Raw genomic sequence first — 22,618 nt, 5'->3', positions numbered from 1 at the left:
CAGGCAGGAATGACTTCCAATGACACTCAGTGCTGCATCTCGGTGGAATGAGTCTCTGGCTGAATGTACTCCTGTGCCCACCCAGTACATTATGTAGTGGATGGGAGACATTGACCAAGATGGCATGCAACTTAGACAGCATCCTCTTCTCAGACACCACCGTGAGAGAGTCCAGTTCCATCCCCACAACATCACTGGCCTTACGAACGAGTTTGTTGATTTTGTTGGTGTCTGCCACCTTCAGCCTGCTGCCCCAGCACACAACAGCAAACATGATAGCACTGGCCACCACAGACTCCTAGAACATCCTCAGCATCGTCCGGCAGATGTTAAAGGACCTCGGTCTCCTCAGGAAATAGAGACGGCTCTGGCCCTTGTTGTAGACAACCTCAGTGTTCTTTGACCAGTCCAGTTTATTGTCCGTTCATATCCCCAGGTATTTGTAATCCTCCACCATGTCCACTGACCCCCCTGGATGGAAACGGGTCACCAGTACCTTAGCTCTCCTCAGGTCTACCACCAACTCCTTAGTCTTTTTCACATTAAGCCGCAGATAATTCTGCTCACACCATGTGACAAAGTTTCCTACCGTAGCCCTGTACTCAGCCTCATCTGTATTGTCATTTAGTAATGCATGCATTAAGAAATGATACAATGTTCCTCCAGAATGATATCACAGAAACACAAGACAAACCAAGACTGAAAAACTGACAAAAACCACATAATTATAACATATAGTTAGAACAGTGCAAAGCAATACCGTAATTTGATAAAGAACAGACCATGGACACGGTTTTTAAAAAAAAGTCTCAAAGTCTCTCGAAAGTCCCATCATCTCATGCAGACGATAGAAGGAAGAAAAACTCTCCCTGCCATGAGCTTCCAGCGCCACAAACTTGCCGATGCAGCACCCTGGAAGCACCCAACCACAGTCTGACTCTTGAGTCCGTCGGAAAACTTCGAGCCTCCGACCAGCCCTCCAACACCAAGCACTGAGCACCATCTCTGCCAAGCGCTTTGACCCCGGCCTCGGCAATAGGCAAAGCCGAGGATTTGGGGCCTTCCCCTCCGGAGATTCTCGATCGCACAGTAGCAGCGGCAGCGAAGTGGGCATTTCAGAAGTTTCTCCAGATGTTCCTCTGTGCTTCTCACGTCTGTCTCCATCAAATCAGGATTGTGCATGGTACCTACTTACAAATACGATATTATTTCGGAGTAGCCGCGTGCGTTCCTTCGCGCCGCCATCTTCTCCTCCCCTCAACTCTATTGTTGATTTGTTAGTCCTTTAGTTTTTTTTACCACCAGGGAGTTCCAGAAGAAAGACAGTTATACTCATCATAAATGGAAGCAAGTCCAATACACGTCAAACTTGTTTTAGAAATGGTCAAGCAGTATTGATCGATCATCTTTGCTGGTTTTGTGATAAAGAATCAAGTGTTTTTTTTTGACTTGGAACTCAATTATTTGGAAGTGATTCATACAGTGTCAACTCCCATACTCGGTTTCTCAATGGCTTTGGTTCATTTTCAAATATCTACTACAGACCTGAAACATAAATTCTGTTTTCTTCTCTGGTTTTCCATCATTCTCTGTTCCTATTTCAAACATAATGCACAAGTAAAGGTAACATATCTACACTCTTAGCTTTTGGGTTTTGGAATGCATTAATCTGAGATGGGCTATTTAATAGCCCTAGTGAGCCCTTGCATCTTGTAGATGGTACTCTGCAGGCACAGTGCTCCAACATGAAATGTTGTCCAAAACACCAGACAGCTGAAGCACATCAGGATGCACCCATTGGAACTCAAAAAAAATGGATAGCTACAAAGGAGACTCAAAGTGCCAGTGTGGCAGCAGCATCTGTGCCTGAGTGGTAACAAATAGCGACAAATAGGTTGCAGTGTCCCCTCACCACTGAGCTGCCCGAGTGTTGTTGATGTTGCACTCATCAAATTGGTGTGCTCACCACATTCTATTTGTACTTGAGTTGTAAGTTTCCAGAGTTGCTTACAAGTAATTTAATGAATAATTGCAAACTTCTGTATTGCTCTTTTAGTTGTGGAATGCAAATAGCTGGTGTAGTTAGATTCTGGATATTAACAGTGGAATATTTGACAGGTAATGGAATGTAGAGGGAAGGTATTTATGTATTCCCGTTGGAGATTTTATTGTTGGGCACATATTTTATCCAAATGTATTTGCCCCAAATCATTCTAAGGCAAAGTATGCCACAGTATTGTTTCGGGACAGTGAGTGAAAACTGAAAACAATACCACCCTCAGCAAATATCTGACATCCAGACCTAACTCCTAGCCTTGAAAGAATTTGATTAGAACTAGAACTCTGGTGTAGGAATCTCTGAAGAATCATAGAATCATTCTGGACCTGAGATTTGGTTTTCAACAAACACATGTACAGTATTTTGTGCTTGGTGCAGATAGTTATTTCGGAGTTATTTCCCCTCCTTTCATTTGAATAATTTTTATTGTGGTTCCAGGATGCCTTTGTCATGGAGTGCACTTACTCTCCTCCATACTTGGATCTAAATTGTAATGGTGTCTGGACAGGAAGGGCTTGGTGTACCTTATCTGAATATTGATTAGTAATTGCCTTTTGAAAGTGTATTTCCAAGTTATTGCTGCTTGATATCACTATATTTAAACTTAATACTGGTACCTTTTTATTTGCATCTGATTCTTCTCCTGACACTGTCTTCTCTTACAAAGAGGATAGTTTCCTGGCTTGCCCTGGTTATTTTCAACCTTAAACCATTTGTCTTAAATGTGAATGCTCTATTCTATCAACTTAGTCCTTCAAATTCTTTTATTTCCTTTTTAAGAGCGTGTATCTTTAATAATCTTGTAATAAAACTGTCAACAGAGAACTTTATTGAATGCAAACATCATTAAAGCTTTTCTTTTCCCAAATGTGTAGGGCATGTTTGCTTTACTAAATCAAAAATGGTCTTTTTGAAACTTGTAAATTGAATAATGCAAGAATGTACACTGTTTTTCCAAATCTATTGTGGATCTGAAAACTATGGTAAGTATGTCTCGAGTTGCTTTGTTTGATTATAATGGTATGCAGAACAGACTTTCCTGAAAACGGCAGTGAAAGGAGCAGAGTTTTTTTTTGTTCTTAACCAGGAAAGTAAAGGGCAAGTTGTAATGCCTGTAAATGCCGTTTTCATCAGTGTTTGAAATGGAAGTGTGCTCCTGCTTCCAAGACCTGCAAGGAAAAACAGTAGTTTTTTACTTTATTGCACACTTCCATTGCAGTTAATTCATGCAGAAAATTGCGTATGTAAATACTGAAAATTTAAAGAAGAAAATGGAAAAATAACTTTTGTCCTGAATGTAATCGGCTAGAACAAAATTTGTTACACTGCTGCTTTGACCTGGTAATCCAGTGGATCCATTTAGAACTGTTAGTTATACTTGTCAACTTAATTGACTATACTTTTAAACTGCAGGTAAAATGTACCTTTGTACTTGTTTTGTAGGTCTTGATATCTTTAGTGTTGTTAAGGCAATTACTAATCAGTAGCAGCAAGCCATCGCTAAAGACACTGGTAGATATTGGAGTGAAGTATATTGAGGAAACAGATGCTGATTATATCATCCAGCAAGGAGGATGGGTAAGTTTATCAACAAATTGCAACTTCCAAAATTTACTTTGGAATAATGAGTAATCTGGCTCCTAACTAATGAAAATTATTTTAAAATTCATTGTTATTTTCTGATTGACTTGGGGCATTCGCATACGTATTCAAAGGGAGAGGCTGCACACACAAGGCCACAAATTACTTATAAAGCACGCAATACAAAAGGGAAAGCAAATGTTTAATGAAGTAGCAGTACCGTAAACTGATACTGATCATCCACTGAATGAGCTGATCCGCAGAATGCCAAAGGAACCTCAGATCCAACAAATTTTCATGCCTCGTACTCTCGCGCTCTCTTATGCACTCCTCTCTTGCCACCCTCTCTCTTCCCCCATCACCCCCACTAGTCCCTTTTTTTTTCCCCAACTCTTAGCGCTAGTATTGGCCATGACTTCGCCTGAGAGAAACTCTCCTTGCTCAAAGAAAATACCCCTTTTTATGCCCTCTTAAGACTTTTTTATCTCTTGCGACCTTCAGCTGAGACACACACAATTCATAAATAGAGACAGCAGGTGTGTAAGGAGGGAAAACATTCTTCACCAGTATCAAATCTTAATGATGTGCATTCAAAATAGAGACAAAACATTGGTCAATAAGGGTGACACAGACCATTACCATGTTTCAAGCTGATACCATTTTGTCTTCGGACTTTTATTTTGGCATGTGCCAAGGAGGAGTCATATTTAACTCTTTCCTTACACTTCCATAAGTTCCTCTTGACAGCACTATTTCCATACTGAGCACCTTTGGTTTATTCCTCTGTTATTTGAATCTCCTGAAGGTCTATCCTTGACTGCCTGTAATATTTCTTAAGCATGTACCAGCCCTTGACAATGTCAACAGGAAGTGCCCTATATCTCGCCACCACTTTTTCATTTTATAAATCTCCAATTAATAACGTTCCATATACTGCAAAGATTACAAAAAGTATCAAGTTACCTCCACAAACTACTCTATAACCATTGACTGTCCTTCGCATTACAGCTTGGCTACCTAGAAATTTGATGTCATATCTGATTGTGAAATGGTTTTTTTAACCACACATCTACACCATTGTCAGAGTAGTCCATTACCACCACCTGTAATTTTATCAGAAGTTGCTGCTTGATACATTTAACTACAGCAGAAATCCTAATCCTTGTGCTGACTTGTAAATGTGAGATTAAGTGTTGCCTATATTAAATTCTGCATGTGGTTCTGTTTATTGTTCCTTATGATGACCTGCCCTAGCTCTTGACTTAGCAACCGGTGAGGAGGGGAAGGTCAAAGAAACTCAGTGTTGTTTAAAGTTCTTCTGTGTAATCAGTCCTCCTGTGTTGCTAGAAGCCATACAGTCCTTCATGATACCTGCAGTCCTCTAGTCCTGCCATGTTGGTCATTTCCAATGTTAATCATTGCCCATTTGGCTTCAGCTGCTAAGGCTGTGAGTTCCCTCCTTAAATCTTAATACTCCTCTACTACTTCATAGAATCTGCTGCTTTTTAAAGCCACCTCTTCAACCAGCTTTTAGGCCATCTGCCCTAATCCATATCTCCATGAAGCTCAACCAGATTTTGTCAACGTTCCTATGAAGTGCTTGGTAACTGCAGATTAGAAAGTGAAGATGGATGATGATTCACAATCTACCAATGTTCAAAGAATGCCACAAGGGCAGGAATAGCTATTGGACATTCCGGTGCTTACATGTTTCAAAAGGACCAGGGAGGGAAGTAAAAGATCTGTGGGAGTCGCATCACTAATTAGGGAGAGTATCATGCTGCAGAAAGGGAGGATATCATGGCGGGATTATCTGTTTTGTCAGTATGAATGGAAGCCAGAAACAGGAAGGGAGCAATCACTCCATTGGAAAGTGTTCTATAGCCCCCTTCTTCCCCCCGCCCCAACCCCTCCAATAGTAACAGACACTGAGTAGATCAATAGGCAGATTTAGGATTGTTGTCATGGGTGTCTTCAACTTGCCTGATATTGATTGGCACCACCTCAGTTCAAAAGGTTATGATGGGGCAGAATTTGTTAGGTGTCCCCAGGAAGGATTGCTGACAATGTGTTCAGGCCAACTAGAGAGGAGGCCTTACTGGATCTGGTATTAGGCAATGAACCTGGTAGGGTGACAGGTATCTCAGTGGCTGAGCATTTTGGATACTGTGATCTCAACAGCCTGACCTTCAGCGTAGCCTTGGACAGGGATAGGAGCGGATAGTATGGGATTGATTGGGGGAGGGGTCATTATGATTTTAGGAGGTGCTAGGGAATGTAAATTGGGAACGGAAGCTCTCTGAGAAAATGTACAACTGAAACGTGGAGGCTGTCGAGGGAATATTTGCATGGGGCTCTGGATAAGATTGTTCCATTGAGGCAGGGTGAAGGATCCTTGGTTGACAAGAAAGGTGGAAGCAAAGATCAAGCAGGCTCTTGAGAGCTTTAAGATGGCCAGGAAGAAGCCTATCAAGGGTGTAGGGAGAGCTATTAGGGGACATGAGAAGATCTTGAGTAGGATTAAGGGTCACTGGAGATGCATTGCAACAGTTCTACTTGATTGGTGTGGACTCAGTGGACCAAGGGAGCCGTTTCTGTTTTGTCTCACTATGACTGTAGTGATCTTGTGGTCTAATTTTGCTGTTTACAGTGATTTTGTCTTTCTAAATGATAGATCATACCCGATGAATCTAATTGTATGTGTTTTCTTTTGAGAATCTGTCAAAAATGGCAGACGGAATATCAGTGAATTTGGTTTATATAGGACTTGTAGGTGTTTCACATGAGTGATTTAGTTAAGGTTGAAGTAAAACACCGATCTAGTCAGGTAAGGACTGGAGTAGGTATCATGGAATATAGAAGCTATATATGACATATCTATTTAAAAAAAATAAAATAAAAATAAAAGACTAGCTTTGTCATACGTACAATGAAATGCGTCTTTTGTGTCAAATCAACTTAGCCGAGAATTGTGCTAGGCAAGTGTCACCACGCTTCCAGCGCTAACATAGTATTCCCACGACTCTCTAACCCTAACCGTACATCTTTGTAATGTGGGAGGAAGCCCACACAGTCACAGGGAGAAGGCACAAATCCCTCAGACTGGTTGGAATTGAACCTCAAATTTGGAGTTGGCACGCTGTAACATGTTGAACTGGTGACCACACTACTGTGCTGCTCTAGCTCAGGCTGCCACGTATCCAAAGATGGCAATAAGAATGAGCAAAACTCCAACGTGAGTTCAGTTTCGTCTAACGAGACTTGCAGACTGCTAAAACGTAGTGATATTATTTCGGGAAAAGCCAAAACTCAATGCAATCTTATTTGTTTACATTTGAGTGATAATATAGAAAGGAATGAAGGTTTTGGTACACTTGATTTGAACATGACTTATGATATTTTTTTAATGCAAGAGCAGGTAAACACAAAATCTGTGCCAAGCTGCAAGTCCATCAATAACCAAATTCGAACAAGTTTTTAATTTGTAAGTGTGTATTTTCTCCATTCATTTTACATTTGCGGATTGAACAAGTCAGATAGGCTGTAGACTGTAGGAACTTGGGGTAAAGTAAAGAGAGGATGGTGACTGAGGAGAGCAAGAGGGGATTTGGTCTGTGATTAGTGCATTGAGAATGAGATGATGGAATGTGGTCAGGTAGCAGGAAAAGAGGGGTTGCTCAATCTTGGGGCATGGTGGTAGAGGTCTTTGCATACAATTGTGGGCCCTAATACATTGATTATTCTCAGGAGGAACTGAATGTTAAGAACATACTGGCAACCAGCCTGTAAGATTACAGAAATCTTGGACTACATGGCACAAGAATGGGTTCTATTGATTCCTTTTATTCTTTAAATAGTTTTCCAGTTCTCCATTAATGTTTGATTTGAAGGAAGATGTATGGGTCATTTCTGGTATCGAATGTTCAAAACCATTTTGCATGGTAGTCAGAGAATGGATTGTTGGGCAAAACTCACTTTCAAAGCACAGACAAATGTTGCTCAAGTATACATTTTTTTGGGTTGGGTTTTAATAACAAAGTTTAGGGTTTTTTTTAAATGTGATCCATGAGTCAAAGATGTATTTCCTGAATTTCTTTTGATACAGTTCTGTGCAAAGCTATTTTAAGCAATAGCGATCATAACATACAGTGCCTTGTAAAAGTATTCAGCCCCCAATCCTTTATTCACATAACTGAATATTACAACAAGGGATTCTTCTTCGCAACTAGGTTTAGAGGGGCAGTCTGCCTAGGCAGTGTAACTGTGGTTTCATATTTTTTCCACTTTTGCATGGTGGACTGCACTGAGCTCCGGGTATGATCAATGCATTTGAGATGGTCTTGTACCCTCCCCCAAATTTGTGCTTCACTATTAGCATTTCCCTGTCTTGGCTTGAATGCTCTTCTGTCTTCATTTTGCTTTGGTGTGTTGAAAATCTACTATACTATTGGACCTTACAGAGAGAGATGGGGTATTTATTCAGGTAATCCTCCAATTTTCTACATCAACAAATTGGGTGAGTTGGTAAGGTAATATGCAGTATTGCATCTGAGGAAAGTTAGTGTAGCAATTACAAAGGGGATGAATACATCTTCAGTCTCAGAATTTTGGATTTTAATTTTTGGTAAATTGTTGACTGGTTTTGAAAATTTTCTTGATTTAACATGATGTACAATGTTTTGTAGATCAGCTCAAAAAGTACTACTTCAATATTTTAAGTTTTAAAAATACAGTAAAGTGTGAAAATAGTTGTGGAGGCTGCATAGTTTTTCAAGGCAGTGTATCTTGGTAATTACAGGGTCTCTTGCACACAAATGTGATAAGGGCTAATATGAGTTTACAGAATACTGCAAAATTCAAGCAGTTTAAATTAAATATAACATGGATATTAGTCTTTTAAAGTTGGATGCTCTACAAATGCGAGAAGTCCAGAATGTAACTTTGGAATCGAGTGTGTAGATGTATTCTGATTGAAGCAAGTGAATCTGATCACTTGTTCCGCATTCTGAAATGTAGCAGTTTATAGATTTTATGAAGCCCTGCCTCTAATTGATCTATTTCGAGGAACTGAACATGAGACATATTGGAATCATGCCAGATAGTACCTAATCCATGGGCTCAGAGTTCATCTGTAACTTTTGCACCTCTGCAACCAAACAGTTAGTCTATAAAAGTTTCATTGCTGAGCCTGTCTGCCAAGATAGAATCATGGCTCTATCTCTATGGAAGATTCAGAAATCCCACTTCCGGAAAGTCGTAATAGCTGATGCCAAACGCCTTTAATCTGCTTTTGTGTATCTGAACTAAGTGATTTTAAAATCAAAATATCATTTTTGGCTTTTAAAAATATAAACTTGCTTTAATGTAAAGTAAAATTACTTAACATTAAAGCAAAACTACTTAAAGTAAACTACTTAACATTTCTATCATGGTCAGTGGCCATTCAAATAAATGATTAAAATAGCCTGACATACAAATTACATAAGTTAAATTGAGAACACATGCCTCATTGTCTTTTGCTTTTACAAAATGTTTTCAAGCTGCATTCCTGGATGGTTTAAAGCTGAGGACTGGATATGAAGGAGTTTTTGACTCTGGACCTTTGTCCACTGCCCTGGACTCTGGTGAAGTGGGAGGTTGAATGTGATTTGACCTACTCACCTTTTGATTTTGTACTCAGTACAGAAATGAGTTGAACAGCAAAGAAGATCTTGCTGGTGAATATGGGTACACTTCATGCTATGTGTTCTGTCACAAATGGTTTTTAATGGTGCTTTACTCATTTACAATATGGAACAATGTCCATAAAATTAGGATCACTAAGCTATCTAAATCTATTGATTTTTCAGAAGACATGTACGATGGACCTGTATTTGTAAAAAATCTACTGAAAACATAGAAAGGGATTTGTGGGTGAAAATAGTTGTTTTAGTTTAATTCTCAGTGTCTGAGGTTAATTTGTTCACCTTGTATAATTAGTCCATCTGCCAAGTAAAATATTTTTGACAACAGTCTCTTTTCACATGTGAAAATCTAAGAAGTTTATGAAAGTGGGGGTAAAAAACCTGCATATGCTGAAAATCTGAAATAAAAATAAGTGCTGGAAACACTCCCATTTCAGGTAACATCTATGGACAGAGAAGCAGTTAGTGTATTAGTTCAGAACCTTGTGTCAAACTTCCAAATTTTAATATGATCATACCAGAAGTTCATCTGTAAGTGTCCATTTAATCTAAACCTTAAGAAACTTGGTAATATTATTCATGCGATTCTAAAGAGAATATTGTGCTGTCCAAAATTGTGAACGTGCATGTTTCTTAGTATGCCATCATCAGTTGTTAAATTATAATCTCATTTCTAGGCAAGATTTCCATGATTGTTAGTGTTTCTCTCCTTTCCCCCACCCCCTACCCCTGCAGGCTTTTTTTAAAAAAAAACACTGATTGTGTTCAGCCTGGCCAATGCTCAGTCAGGTCACTGTAACTTTTGCGTTTGGATCTAGCCCTGCTGTTGTATGCCACATCTCAATTAGTTTGAGATTATATTAGTTAAAAAAAAACTACTAATTCACTCTACTCCGGAAAGAAAGAGTTCATCTGCCTCTCCACATTGCATGAGCAACTAGACCAGATTTAATTTCCTCCTCATGTTAGAAGTGAAGTTTTGTAAAGTTGCACAGAATACATCACAAGCAGATTTTTGACATGCTTGGATTATCCTGTTACCAGAAGCTAGACTGCACATATAAAAGTCCAATATTTTCTCCTTCACTCGCTCGTGTCTCCCAAGCTGGCCCCCTTCCCTTTCTGCTGTGCCAACAGCTATGACCTTTGCCCGCAGGAGAAAATTGCAAATGGTTGTTGAGTAGGCATGACATTGTGGCTGCCGTGGCTGATTGTGCACAACACTCATCCAGCGAGTGCAAGGATGTAGTTGTGGAAAGAATGATGGAATTGGGGGCGAAGTGCCAAGCTGCGTCGGAGAATGTGTGTGAAAGCTTGTTTGAAGTGCAGAGGTAAAAATGAGGAGAGGTGTGTGGACAAAACCATAGACAGGGAAACATGTGGGTCCAAAGGGGATAAAACTGACTAGTATAAGTGAGTGTGTCATAAAGATTTTTAGCAGAATTCCAATTTCAAGTACGAGTCAGAACACATACATCATCATTACGTGCTGTGTCGTATGACACAGGTGATCATGGTCTCTAACCATGATTGTTCTTGGTAATATTTTCTATGAAAGTGGTTTGCTATTGCCTCCTCCTGGGCAGTGTCTTAACAAGATGGATGACCCCAGCCATTATCACTGCTGTTCAGAAATTGTCTGCTTGGTGTCAGTGGTCGCATAACCAGGATTTGTGATTATGCACCATCTGCTCGTATGACCATCCACCATCTGCTCCCATGGCTTCACGTGACCCTGATTGCGGGGCTAAGCAGGTGCTATACACTGCCCAAGGGTGACCTGCAGGCTAGCAGAGGGAAGGAGCCCCTTATACCTCTTTTGGTAGAGACGCATCTCCACCCTGCCACCCAGAGGAACATATCTGGGGTATAAATGTGATTTAAAAATTACTTTTTGTTTGTAGCAGCAGCATTACAAACATGTGAACTGAACTTAACCAGCTTAAAGTGACATGAGTTATAAATTTAGAAGTAAAATTTATTATCAGAGTACATACAGGTCACTACATACAGCCCTGAGGTTCTTAAAGTGTGGGCCTATGTAGCAAATCTGTAGAACAGTAACTGTAAGCAGGATTGATGGACAACTAACTGTGCAAGAGCAGATATAAATAAATAGCAATAAATAATGAGGATGAAATAACAAGATTCAAGAGTCCTTAAATGAGTGTAGTTATCCCCTTTTGTGCAGGAGCCTGATGGTTGAGGGATTGTAACTGCTCTTAAACCTGGTGGCACTGTAAATCCTGAGGCACATGTACCTTCTATCTAATGGCAGCAGCAAGAAAAGAACATGGCCTGCATGATGAGGATCTTTGATGATGGACGCTGCTTTCCTATGACACTGTTTCATGTAGATGCGCTCAATGGTTGAGAGGGCTTTACCCATGATGTACTGGGCCGAATCCACTACCTTTTGTAAGATTTTTCACTCAAGGGTGTTTCCATGGCAGGCCGTAGTGCAAGCAGACATCAAACTCTCCTACACACATCCCTAGAAGTTTGCCAAGGTTTTTGATGACATGCTAAATCTATGCAGACTTTTTCACCTTAAATGCTTACCCTCTGGTATTAGACATTTCCACCCTGGGGAAAAAGATGATGTCTGTCTTCTCTACCTATGCCTCACATAATCTTATAAACCTTTATCACATCTCCATTCAACCTCCACTGTTCCAGAGTACCCAAGTTTGTCCAAAATCTCATTATAGCATATGCCCTTTAATCCAGACAACATCTTGTTTGTCAAAGTTTTAGATGTCATGCCAAATCTTCACAAACTTCTAAAGAAGTAACGGTGCTGCTGTGCTTTCTTCATAATTGTACTTGTGTGCTAGGCCCAGGACAGGTCCTCCAAAATAATAACATTTGGAATTTTAAGTTGCTGACCCTCTCCACCTCTGATCTTCTGATGAAGACTTGTTCATGGATCTCTAGTTTCTTTCTGAAGTCAATAATCAGCTCATTGGTCTTGCTGACATTGACATTGAAGCACCCTCTAAAGCCTCGACATCCTTTCTATAATGGGGTGACCAGAACTTGATATCCTTTCTATAATACTCTAGATGTGGCCTAACTTGAATTTATAAAACTGCAAAATAACTTCCTAACTTTTGAACTCAATGTCTCGACGGATAACACAAACATGTCATATGCATTCTCAATTTTCCTATCAATCAGTGTAGCTATTTTCAGAGAACTATGAACTTTGACCCCATGATCCCTCTTACAGTGTACTGTCACTTTTCATTTGACCTGCCAAGGTGCATCATTTCACATTTGGTTGGGTTAAACTCCCATCTGCCATTTCTCTGCCCTTATCTACAACTGATCTGTATCCTGGAGTGTTCTTTGCCCGTCTTCTATGCTATCCACCACACCGCCAATCTTCATATCCTCTGCAAACTTACTAACCCACCCATCCACATTTTTTGTCCAGGTCATTTATATACATTGCAAATAGCAGAAATCCCAGTACAGAAACCTGTGGAACACCAGTCATCACAGACCTCCAGCTAGAATAAGTCCTTTCAATTACTACCATCTGCCTTCTCTGGGAAAGGCAGTTCTAATCTTAAGCAGTCAATTCACCATGGATACCATGCATCCTAATCTTCTGGATGAGCCTCCCATGAGGAGCCTTGTCACATGTTTTACAAAAATCCATGTAGATAACATCTGCAGCTCCACCTTCATCAATCATCCTTGTCACCTTATCAAAAAAACTCAATCAAGTGAGTAAGACATGACTTGCCCTGCACAGAGCCATGCTGGCTGTCCCTAATTAGGTCATGATTTTACAAGGACTCTTAAATCCTAGCCCTCAGATTTCTGTCCAGTACTTTCCCTACCACTGACTTGAGACTCACCAGTCTTTAATTTCCAGGATTATCCCTGGTTCCCTTCTGGAATAATGGAGCAACATTAACCACTTGCCAGTCATCTCTGACCTCACCTGAGGCTGAAGACGACACAAAGATATTGGTCAAGGCCCAGCAGTCTCTTCCATCTCTCAATAACGGGGTATATCCCATTGGGCTCTGAGGACTTATCCACATTAGTGCTCTTTGAGACCCATCACTATCTCCTCAGTGCCCAAGCATATCAAATCACTCAGCAATAATCTCCCTATCCTCCGTGTCCTTCTTAGTAAATACTGATGTGAAGTACTCAATAAGGACCACACTGATAACAAAGCAAGTGGTTCTGCCTTCTCCCTAGTTATCCTCTTGTTCTTGATGTATGTATAGAATACTTTAGCATTCTCTGTAATCCTACCTGCCGAGGACTTTTCATGGCTACTTCCTGGCTTTCCTAATTCCTTCATGAGTTTATTTTTGGCTTCTTTATTATCCTCAAGGGCTCTGTTGGATTCTAGCTTCGTAAGCTTTACATACTTCTTGACAAAATCCATCACATCTCTCGATATCAAAATTTCTCTTACCTTGCCATCCTTGTCCTTTCTTCTTACTGAAACATGTCTATCCTGAACTCTTTAAACACCCTCCACATGTTAGATGTGGACTTCCCCAAAAACAGCTGTTCCCAATTAACTTTCCCTAGTTCCTGCCTAATTCTCTGGTAATTTGCCCTGCTGCAATCTAATACTCTCCCAGAAAGTCCATAATTATCCTTATTTATTGCTATCTTAAAACTTTTGGAGTTGTGGTCACTGTTCCCTAATTGTTCAACCACTGAAAGGTTGGTCAAGTGGCCAGGCACATTACCCATCACCAGGTCTAGTACAGTCCCTCCTCTTGTTGGACTCTTTACTTATTGATTTAAGAAACCCACCTGAATCCACCTACTAAATTATGCCCCATCTGCACTAAAGGGTCCCAATTTATAGTAAGGAAGTGGAAGTCCCCTATGACAACAACCCTATTGTTTTTGCATCTTTCCTTAATCTGCCTTCATTTGTGTTCCTCAATGTCCTGGTGGCTTTTGGAGGTTCTGTCATACAATCCAATCAGTGATTGCACCCTTGCTGTTTTTGAGTTCTATCAATATAGACTCAGTGGATCAGCCATCTATTTTTTTTTTTATTCTGAATGCAGCTGTGATATTGTCCCTGATTAATATGCAACTTCCCCGACCCTTCACCTTTATTTCCTTCTCTATCTTAAGCATCCATTCTTGTCCCTCTCTCAACCAATGGCCATAACATCATACTTCCACATACTGATCCATGTTTGAAGTTCGTCACCTTTACTCAGTACTCCTAGCATTAATATACATACACTTCAAACTGTCTGTCTCAACATACCTATTACTTTGCTCCTGCCTATGTTTACTGGTGCTAACGTCTACCTTCCTCTCCATCCCTCCAATTTCTGACCTGGTGTTCTGGATCCCATCCCCCTGCTGAACTAGTGTAGCACAAAAAAAAAACAGCCAGGATATTGGTTCCCCTCTAGTTTAGTTGCAACCCATTCCTCTTGTACAGGCCAACCCTGCCCAAGAAAAGGTTCCAATTATCCACGAACCTGAAACCCTGCCCCCTGCACCAGTTTGTCAGCCACTCATTCATCTGTACTATCATCCTATTCCTACCCTAACTAGCACATGACACTGAGAGTAATCCAGAGATTACTGCCTTGAAGGTGTGCTCTTCTGCATCTTTTTCCTAACTCCCTCTACTCACTACACATGAGCTCTTTCCCCCTTTCTATCTCTATCATCGGTGCCTATGTGCACCACGACCTCTGGCTGTGCATTCTCCCTCTTGAGAATATTCTGCAACCGCTCTGAGATATCCTTGATCCTGGCACCTGAGAGGCAGTACACTATCCTGGAGTCTTTCATGGCCACATTATCTCCTCTCTGTTCCCTTAACTATCAAGTCTCCTATTAAGATTACTCTGCTGAGTCTCAGAGCCAGCCACAATGCCACGGTCCTGGCTGCAGCTGCTGTGCTTTTCATGTCCAATCCTCATACACCTCCATTCCCCATCAAGAAGGCCTCAAAGCCCTCCGCTACTTCCTGGACAATAGACCTCGCCAGTTCCCCACCACCGCTACCCTCCTCCAGTTGGCGGAACTGGTTCTCACACTTAATAACTTCTCTTTTGGTTCTTCCCACTTTCTTCAGACTAAGGGTGTAGCTATGGGAACTCGCATGGGACCCAGCTACGCCTGCCTCTTCATTGGTTATGTGGAACAGTCTGTGCTCCAAACCTATTCTAGTATTGCTCCCCAACTTTTCCTTCGCTACATTGACGACTACATTGGTGCTGCTTCCTGCACCCATGCTGAGCTCGTCAATTTCATCGACTTTACTTCAAACTTCCACCCAGCCCTCAAATACACTTCCTCTATCTCAGACACTTCTCTCCCCTTTCGCGATGCCTCGGTCTCCATCTCTGAAGACAGACTGTCCACTGACATCTTCTACAAGCCCACTGACTCTCATAACTACCTCGACTATACCTATTCCCATCCTGCCACATGCAAAAATGCCATTCCCTATTCCCAGTTCCTCCGTCTCCGCCACATCTGCTCCGAGAATGAGGCTTTCCGTTCCAGGACATCTCAAATGTCCTCTTTCTTTAAGGATCGTGGTTTCCCTTCTGCCATCATCAATGATGCCCTCACCCTCATCTCCTCCATTTCCCGCACTTCGGCCCTCACTCCATCCTCCAGCCACCACAACAGGGACAGAGTTCCCCTTGTCCTTACCTACCACCCCACCAGCCTCCGGATCCAGCACATTATCCTCCGCAACTTCTGCCACCTTCAACAGGACCCCACCACTAAGCACATCCTTCCCTCTCCGCCCCTCTCCACTTTCCGCAGGGATCGTTCCCTCCGCGACTCCCTTATCCGCACGTCCATCCCCACTGATCTCCCACCCGGCCCTTATCCCTGTAAGCGTAAGTGCTATACCTGTCCCTACACCTCCTCTCTTGCAACCATTCAGGGCCCCAAACAGTCCTTCCAGGTGAGACAACACTTCAAGCAACACACATCAAAGTTGCTGGTGAACGCAGCAGGCCAGGCAGCATCTGTAGGAAGAGGTGCAGTCGACGTTTCAGACCGAGACCCTTCGTAAGGACTAACTGAAGGAAGAGTGAGTAAGGGATTTGAAAGTGGGAGGGGGAGGGGGAGATCCAAAATGATAGGAGAAGACAGGAGGGGGAGGGATAGAGCCAAGAGCTGGACAGGTGATAGGCAAAAGGGGATACGAGAGGATCATGGGACAGGAGGTCCGGGAAGAAAGACGGGGGGGGGGACCCAGAGGATGGGCAAGAGGTATATTCAGAGGGACATAGGGAGAAAAAGGAGAGTGAGAGAAAGAATGTGTGCATAAAAATAAGTAACAGATGGGGTACGAGGGGGAGGTGGGGCCTTAGCGGAAGTTAGAGAAGTCGATGTTCATACCATCAGGTTGGAGGCTACCCAGACGGAATATAAGGTCCATTTCTGACACCTCCCTCCCCTTTCTAGATCTTTCTGTCTCTGTCTCTGGAGACAGCTTATCCACTGATGTCTACTATAAGCCCACTGACTCTCACAGCTATCTGGACTATTCCTCTTCTCACCCTGTCTCTTGCAAAAATGCCATCCCCTTCTCGCAATTCCTCCGTCTCCGCCGCATCTGCTCTCAGGATGAGGCTTTTCATTCTAGGACGAGGGAGATGTCTTCCTTTTTTAAAGAAAGGGGCTTCCCTTCCTCCACTATCAACTCTGCTCTTAAACGCATCTCCCCCATTTCACGTACATCTGCTCTCACTCCATCCTCCCGCCACCCCACTAGGAATAGGGTTCCCCTGGTCCTCACCTACCACCCCACCAGCCTCCGGGTCCAACATATTATTCTCCGTAACTTCTGCCACCTCCAACGGGATCCCACCACTAAGCACATCTTTCCCTCCCCCCTTCTCTCTGCATTCCGCAGGGATCGCTCCCTACGCAACTCCCTTGTCCATTCGCCCCCCCCCCATCCCTCCCCACTAATCTCCCTCCTGGCACTTATCCGTGTAAGCGGAACAAGTGCTACACATGCCCTTACACTTCCTCCCTTACCACCATTCAGGGCCCCAAACAGTCCTTCCAGGTGAGGCAACACTTCACCTGTGAGTCGACTGGGGTGATATACTGCATCCGGTGCTCCCAATGTGGCCTTTTATATATTGGCGAGACCCGACGCAGACTGGGAGACCGCTTTGCTGAACATCTACGCTCTGTCCGCCAGAGAAAGCAGGATCTCCCAGTGGCCACACATTTTAATTCCACATCCCATTCCCATTCTGACATGTCTATCCACGGCCTCCTCTACTGTAAAGATGAAGCCACACTCAGGTTGGAGGAACAACACCTTATATTCCATCTGGGTAGCCTCCAACCTGATGGTATGAACATCGACTTCTCTAACTTCCGCTAAGGCCCCACCTCCCCCTCGTACCCCATCTGTTACTTATTTTTATGCACACATTCTTTCTCTCACTCTCCTTTTTCTCCCTCTGTCCCTCTGAATATACCTCTTGCCCATCCTCTGGGTCCCCCCCCCCCCATCTTTCTTCCCGGACCTCCTGTCCCATGATCCTCTCGTATCCCCTTTTGCCTATCACCTGTCCAGCTCTTGGCTCTATCCCTCCCCCTCCTGTCTTCTCCTATCATTTTGGATCTCCCCCTCCCCCTCCCCCTCCAACTTTCAAATCCCTTACTCACTCTTCCTTCAGTTAGTCCTGACGCAGGATCTTGGTCTGAAACGTCGACTGCACCTCTTCCTACAGATGCTGCCTGGCCTGCTGCGTTCACCAGCAACTTTGATGTGTGTTGCTTGAATTTCCAGCATCTGCAGAATTCCTGTTTGCGAGACAACACTTCACTTGTGATTCTGTTGGGGTCATCTATTGCTCCCAGTGCGGCCTCCTCTACATCGATGAAACCCGTTGCAGATTGGGGAACTGCTTCGTCGAGCACCTCCACTCCATCCGCCACAACAGACAGGATCTCCTAGTAGCCACCCACTTCAACTCTGCTTCACATTCCCTTCCGGATATGTCCATACATGGCCTCCTCTACTGCCATGATGAGGCTAAACTCAGGTTGGAGGAGCAATACCTCATATACCGTCTAGGTAGTCTCCAGCCCCTTGGTTTGAACATAGAATTCTCCAACTTCCGGTAATTCCCTCCCCCTCCCTTCCTCTATCTCTATTTCACTCTACCCCCTCCCCCAGCTCCCTCATGGTTCCGCCTCCTCCTCCTACCACCCATTGTTTTCAGTGCTATGATGTCAATGCTTCCCTCCCCCACTCCTTTGTCTTTCAAATTACTGGTCTTTCAACTGAAGCTACAAGCATTCTTCAAATCCTTCCCCATCTTTCATTCTTCAGTCCTGACAAAGGGTTCTGGCCCGAAACATCGACTCATCGTTTCTAACTGATGCTGCCCGACCGGCTGAGTTCATCCAGCGTACTGAAAGTGTTGCTTTGATCACAGCATCTGCCGATTATTTTGTGTTTATGCTGCTGTGCCTTGATAGGTCATTCCCCTCTCCCCCAACTCCAGCAGTATCTGAAGGGGTATACTTGTTGCTGAGGGGAAAGGCCATAGGGGAATCCTACACTACATATTTACTCCTGTTACTTCTGGTAGTCATCCATATACTATCTGAAGCCTGCACTCTCATGTGACTAGCTCTGTAAAAGTCTCACCTATGAGGTTTTCAGCCTCCCAGACAGTGCTGAGTGCATCCAGATCGAGCTCCAGTTCCATGGCCTTGTCAGTCAGGAGCTGAAGTTAAGTGCATCAGGGAGACTGTGAGGTACCCTGCAATCCCACGTTTTATAAAAGGAGCATTCCACTGCCTTAAGTTTTTATTGGCCTGTAGCGATGTGCTACACACAGCGCTAGAATAACCGCACGGAGTCGGTGAGTTAGAGTTGCGATGAAAGAGATTTATTCAAACTTCGCGGCCCGCTTTAAAGCCTTCCCGTTCCCGCCCTCCCTGGGCGGGACTACTGTGGGGAATGCATATTCCCAGACCCTTTCTGCGCGCGGGATTTTCCCCCTGCTGGTGGAGATGGCCTGGCGCCCTTTTTGCTGCCAGCCCTCTGCCTGCGCGCGCTGTTTCGTGAGCCGGTTCGTGGGTGCCAGAAAGTGGGTCGCCACATAACCCCCCCTCCAGAACCGGCGATACCTCCCCCAGTGTCCACAGTCTGGATCGGCCTCAGTTTGGGAGGTCTGCCCCTGCGCCACAGTGCCTGAGCCTGGACCGGTTGCGCCAAGTCCACATGGGCCGGTTTGAGTCGGTCCACCGTGAAAACCTCCTCTCTCCCCCCAATGTCCAGCACGAACGTGGACCCGTTGTTCCTGATCACCTTAAACGGCCCCTCGTAGGGCCGCTGTAGCAGTGCCCGGTGTCCGCCCCGTCGTACAAAAAGAAACTTACAGTTCTGCAGGTCTTTGGGTACGCAGGTCGGGCTCTGTCCGTGCTGTGAAGTGGGTATGGGGGCCAGGTTACCGAGCCTCTCCCGTAGTCTGTCCAGGACTGCTGTGGGTTCTTCCTCTTGCCCCCTTGGGGCTGGTATGAACTCTCCTGGGACGACCAGGGGCGCGCCGTACACCAACTCGGCCGACGAGGTGTGTAGATCCTCTTTGGGCGCCGTGCGGATTCCGAGGAGGATCCAGGGAATTCGTCCACCCAGTTAGGCCCCTCCAGGTGGGCCATGAGAGCCGATTTCAGGTGACGGTGGAAGCGCTCCACTAGTCCGTTCGACTGTGGGTGGTAGGCAGTTGTGTGGTGTAGCTGTGTTCCTAAAAGTCTGGCCATAGCTGACCACAGGCTGGAGGTGAACTGGGCGCCCCTGTCGGAGGTAATGTGGGCCGGTACCCCAAAGCGTGCTACCCAGGTTGCTATCAGTGCTCGGGCGCAGGATTCGGACGTGGTGTCGCTGTATAAACTCCTCAACTTGTGCAGCAGTCTCCTGGTCAAGGGAGCTCAGCACGTAGTAGTAGCGAGTGGACTCCGAGGTTATCTGCCGAATGTGGAATTGTGCTTCTGCTTGTTCGAACCATAAATGGGGTCGCAGCGTCCAGAAGCTTGGCAGTTTTAACGAAACTGCGTGAACAGATGCAGCGTCGGTCATCTCTGGTCCAAATATCGTTTGGGCCGTCGGGGTCACCAATTGTAGCGATGTGCTACACACAGCGCTAGAATAACCACACGGAGTCGGTGAGTTAGAGTTGCGATGAAAGAGATTTATTCAAACTTCGCGGCCCGCTTTAAAGCCTTCCCGTTCCCGCCCTCCCTGGGCGGGACTACTGTGGGGAGTGCATATTCCCAGACCCTTTCTGCGCGCGGGATTTTCCCCCTGCTGGTGAAGATGGCCTGGCGCCCTTTCTGGTGCCGGCCCTCTGCCTGCGCGCGCTGTTTCGTGAGCCGGTTCGTGGGTGCCAGAAAGTGGGTCGCCACAGGCCCTTGCTAAGTTACTAATAACACAAGCAATTTACCGCTCAGCTGACATCCCGACAGGACCCAGTTGCTTTTTCAATGGTGCGTGAAATCCACAAGGAACTGTCTCCAACTAGCTCTGAAATCTCCTACTCCACAGACAAGTCCCAACAGGCACCGGTCGCTTTTTAAACCTAGCGTATAAAAGGAGCTGTCTCTAGCACTGATGATCCCAGTAGATTGCTAGAAATGCAGAGCAGTCTGGGTTCTGCCAAGGCTATAACTTAGCTACTGTTCATAGACCCTGACATCCTTGCATAATTATATATTCCATTTTGTACTTGAATTGTTTTGTGTTGGTTAATTTAAAGAAAAATCCCAACAGACATCTTTTCAAGTTTGGCTGAAGGACCTGATTTTGTGTTGTGTTGTTTCTATACATATTCAACTTTTTAATCTTTGTGGCTTTTCTACTGTATATGACTGTAGTGTTGTCATATACTGTTCCTTAAATAGTCTTGTACTTAGCATGCATAATACCACTCCCTGGTCCCTGTTTAAATTATCATTTAATGAGTTGTCTTGCTACTATTTCTAGGCTGATCCCTGCCAGATCTGGCAGCACCCAGTCTTGTCTGGCAGTGGGCAGGTGAACAAGTAAACCTGGTTTCTATTTATAAGACAAATTGAGCTCTCTTTTAATCTTCAAGGGTCACAGATTCTAGGTTAGAACAGGCAGATCTTCTAATACATATTATGAAGAAATCTAAGTTTGCTCCCTTGATGCACTTGGTGCTTTCATTGTTTTTCAACTTTTATTTAAATTCAGGAGATTCACTTTTCAATTCTACTGGCAGTCAGTGAAGATGAAAATATATCCTGTTTTTTTTTAATATGTACAGCGAAGTTTGTTGAATCCAAGTATGAATGATGAAGGCTGGATTGGTCTGCTTCCTGTTACTACTTTTATGTTCTGAAAAATTTTTAAACAAATATTTGGGGAACTTTTATTATTTTTAATAATTTGTGAATTGAGCTATAGTAATAAAATGTAAGCAATATTTCATTAATAGGGTAATTAAGATTTATGCTACATCTGCATGGAGTCCAATTAAATTGTTGAATTTTCCGATTGAGCACTATTCATATTGGTATTTTAATCAACTGCAGAGGAGTTTTTATCTTTGTTTCTTGTGCAATCACGTTGAAGGGTTTGTTATTCATTAAAGAAAACATTTAATCTTTAACAAACTATAAACAGTTTTACAACTAGTGATCTCATGAAGAATATGAATGTTTCTGTACTGAGAAAAGTGGGCATGGTTGTAATGTTGAATTTCAGTTTATGTCATGGACTGATAATCACAAGTACCAGCAATAACTTAATCTGAGCCCTTACTAGAATGCACTTCCACAGAGCTAGAGTTTGTTCCATCAGCCAGAAATGAGAAGAGAGAATCAGGAATTAGATTTGCCCCATAGCAACTTCCTAATGCTTACTGCATATTTGGGCATTGGTAATGACCTAGGAACAACATCAAATGCTACTCTTTAGGGAAAAGTTATACTTGGGGTATCAAAATAGCTTTCACATTGTTTTTAAATTTGAAGAAAATTATCAGAAAATGATTAAATTTAAGTTATTTAACTGTACATGTCAGACTTGTGGTAATGGATGTATTGAATGCAGGAGCAGGGGTCAATCATGAGATTTCTTATTTTACTTTCAATTTTCATGTCATATTCAATATAGTACTGATTTTAGTGTGGATTTCAGGACTGGAAAAGAGTTTAGGCAAATTCTCTCAACTGGTTCAGTTCTATTTATTAGTTTATATTTCATTTTTATGCTTTTGGTTTTGCTTTTACAATCCCATAGTCCAAATCATTGATA

At 43.3% G+C, this 22,618-nt stretch overlaps 1 protein-coding gene across 3 annotated transcripts in view; it reads left to right on the top strand.

The window, feature by feature from the left end:
• The window catches only part of bcl2l13 (BCL2 like 13), a 56,253-nt gene that overhangs the window by 15,442 nt on the left and 18,193 nt on the right, over nucleotides 1-22,618 (top strand). For 2 of the 3 annotated variants that reach the window (XM_063057943.1, XM_063057945.1), the window contains exon 6: nucleotides 3,503-3,637. The exons of the other annotated variant lie outside the window; for it this stretch is intronic. In XM_063057943.1, the coding sequence (XP_062914013.1) occupies nucleotides 3,503-3,637 (135 nt within the window). The remainder of the gene's footprint in view (nucleotides 1-3,502; nucleotides 3,638-22,618) is intronic. 3 annotated transcript variants of the gene reach the window in all.

Source organism: Mobula hypostoma, chromosome 9 (assembly GCF_963921235.1).
Source record: "Mobula hypostoma chromosome 9, sMobHyp1.1, whole genome shotgun sequence".
In the NCBI taxonomy this organism is placed as follows: Eukaryota; Metazoa; Chordata; class Chondrichthyes; order Myliobatiformes; family Myliobatidae; genus Mobula; species Mobula hypostoma.
The sequence above is the reverse complement of the archived record's forward strand: the minus strand, read 5'-3'. Positions and strand labels throughout refer to the sequence as shown.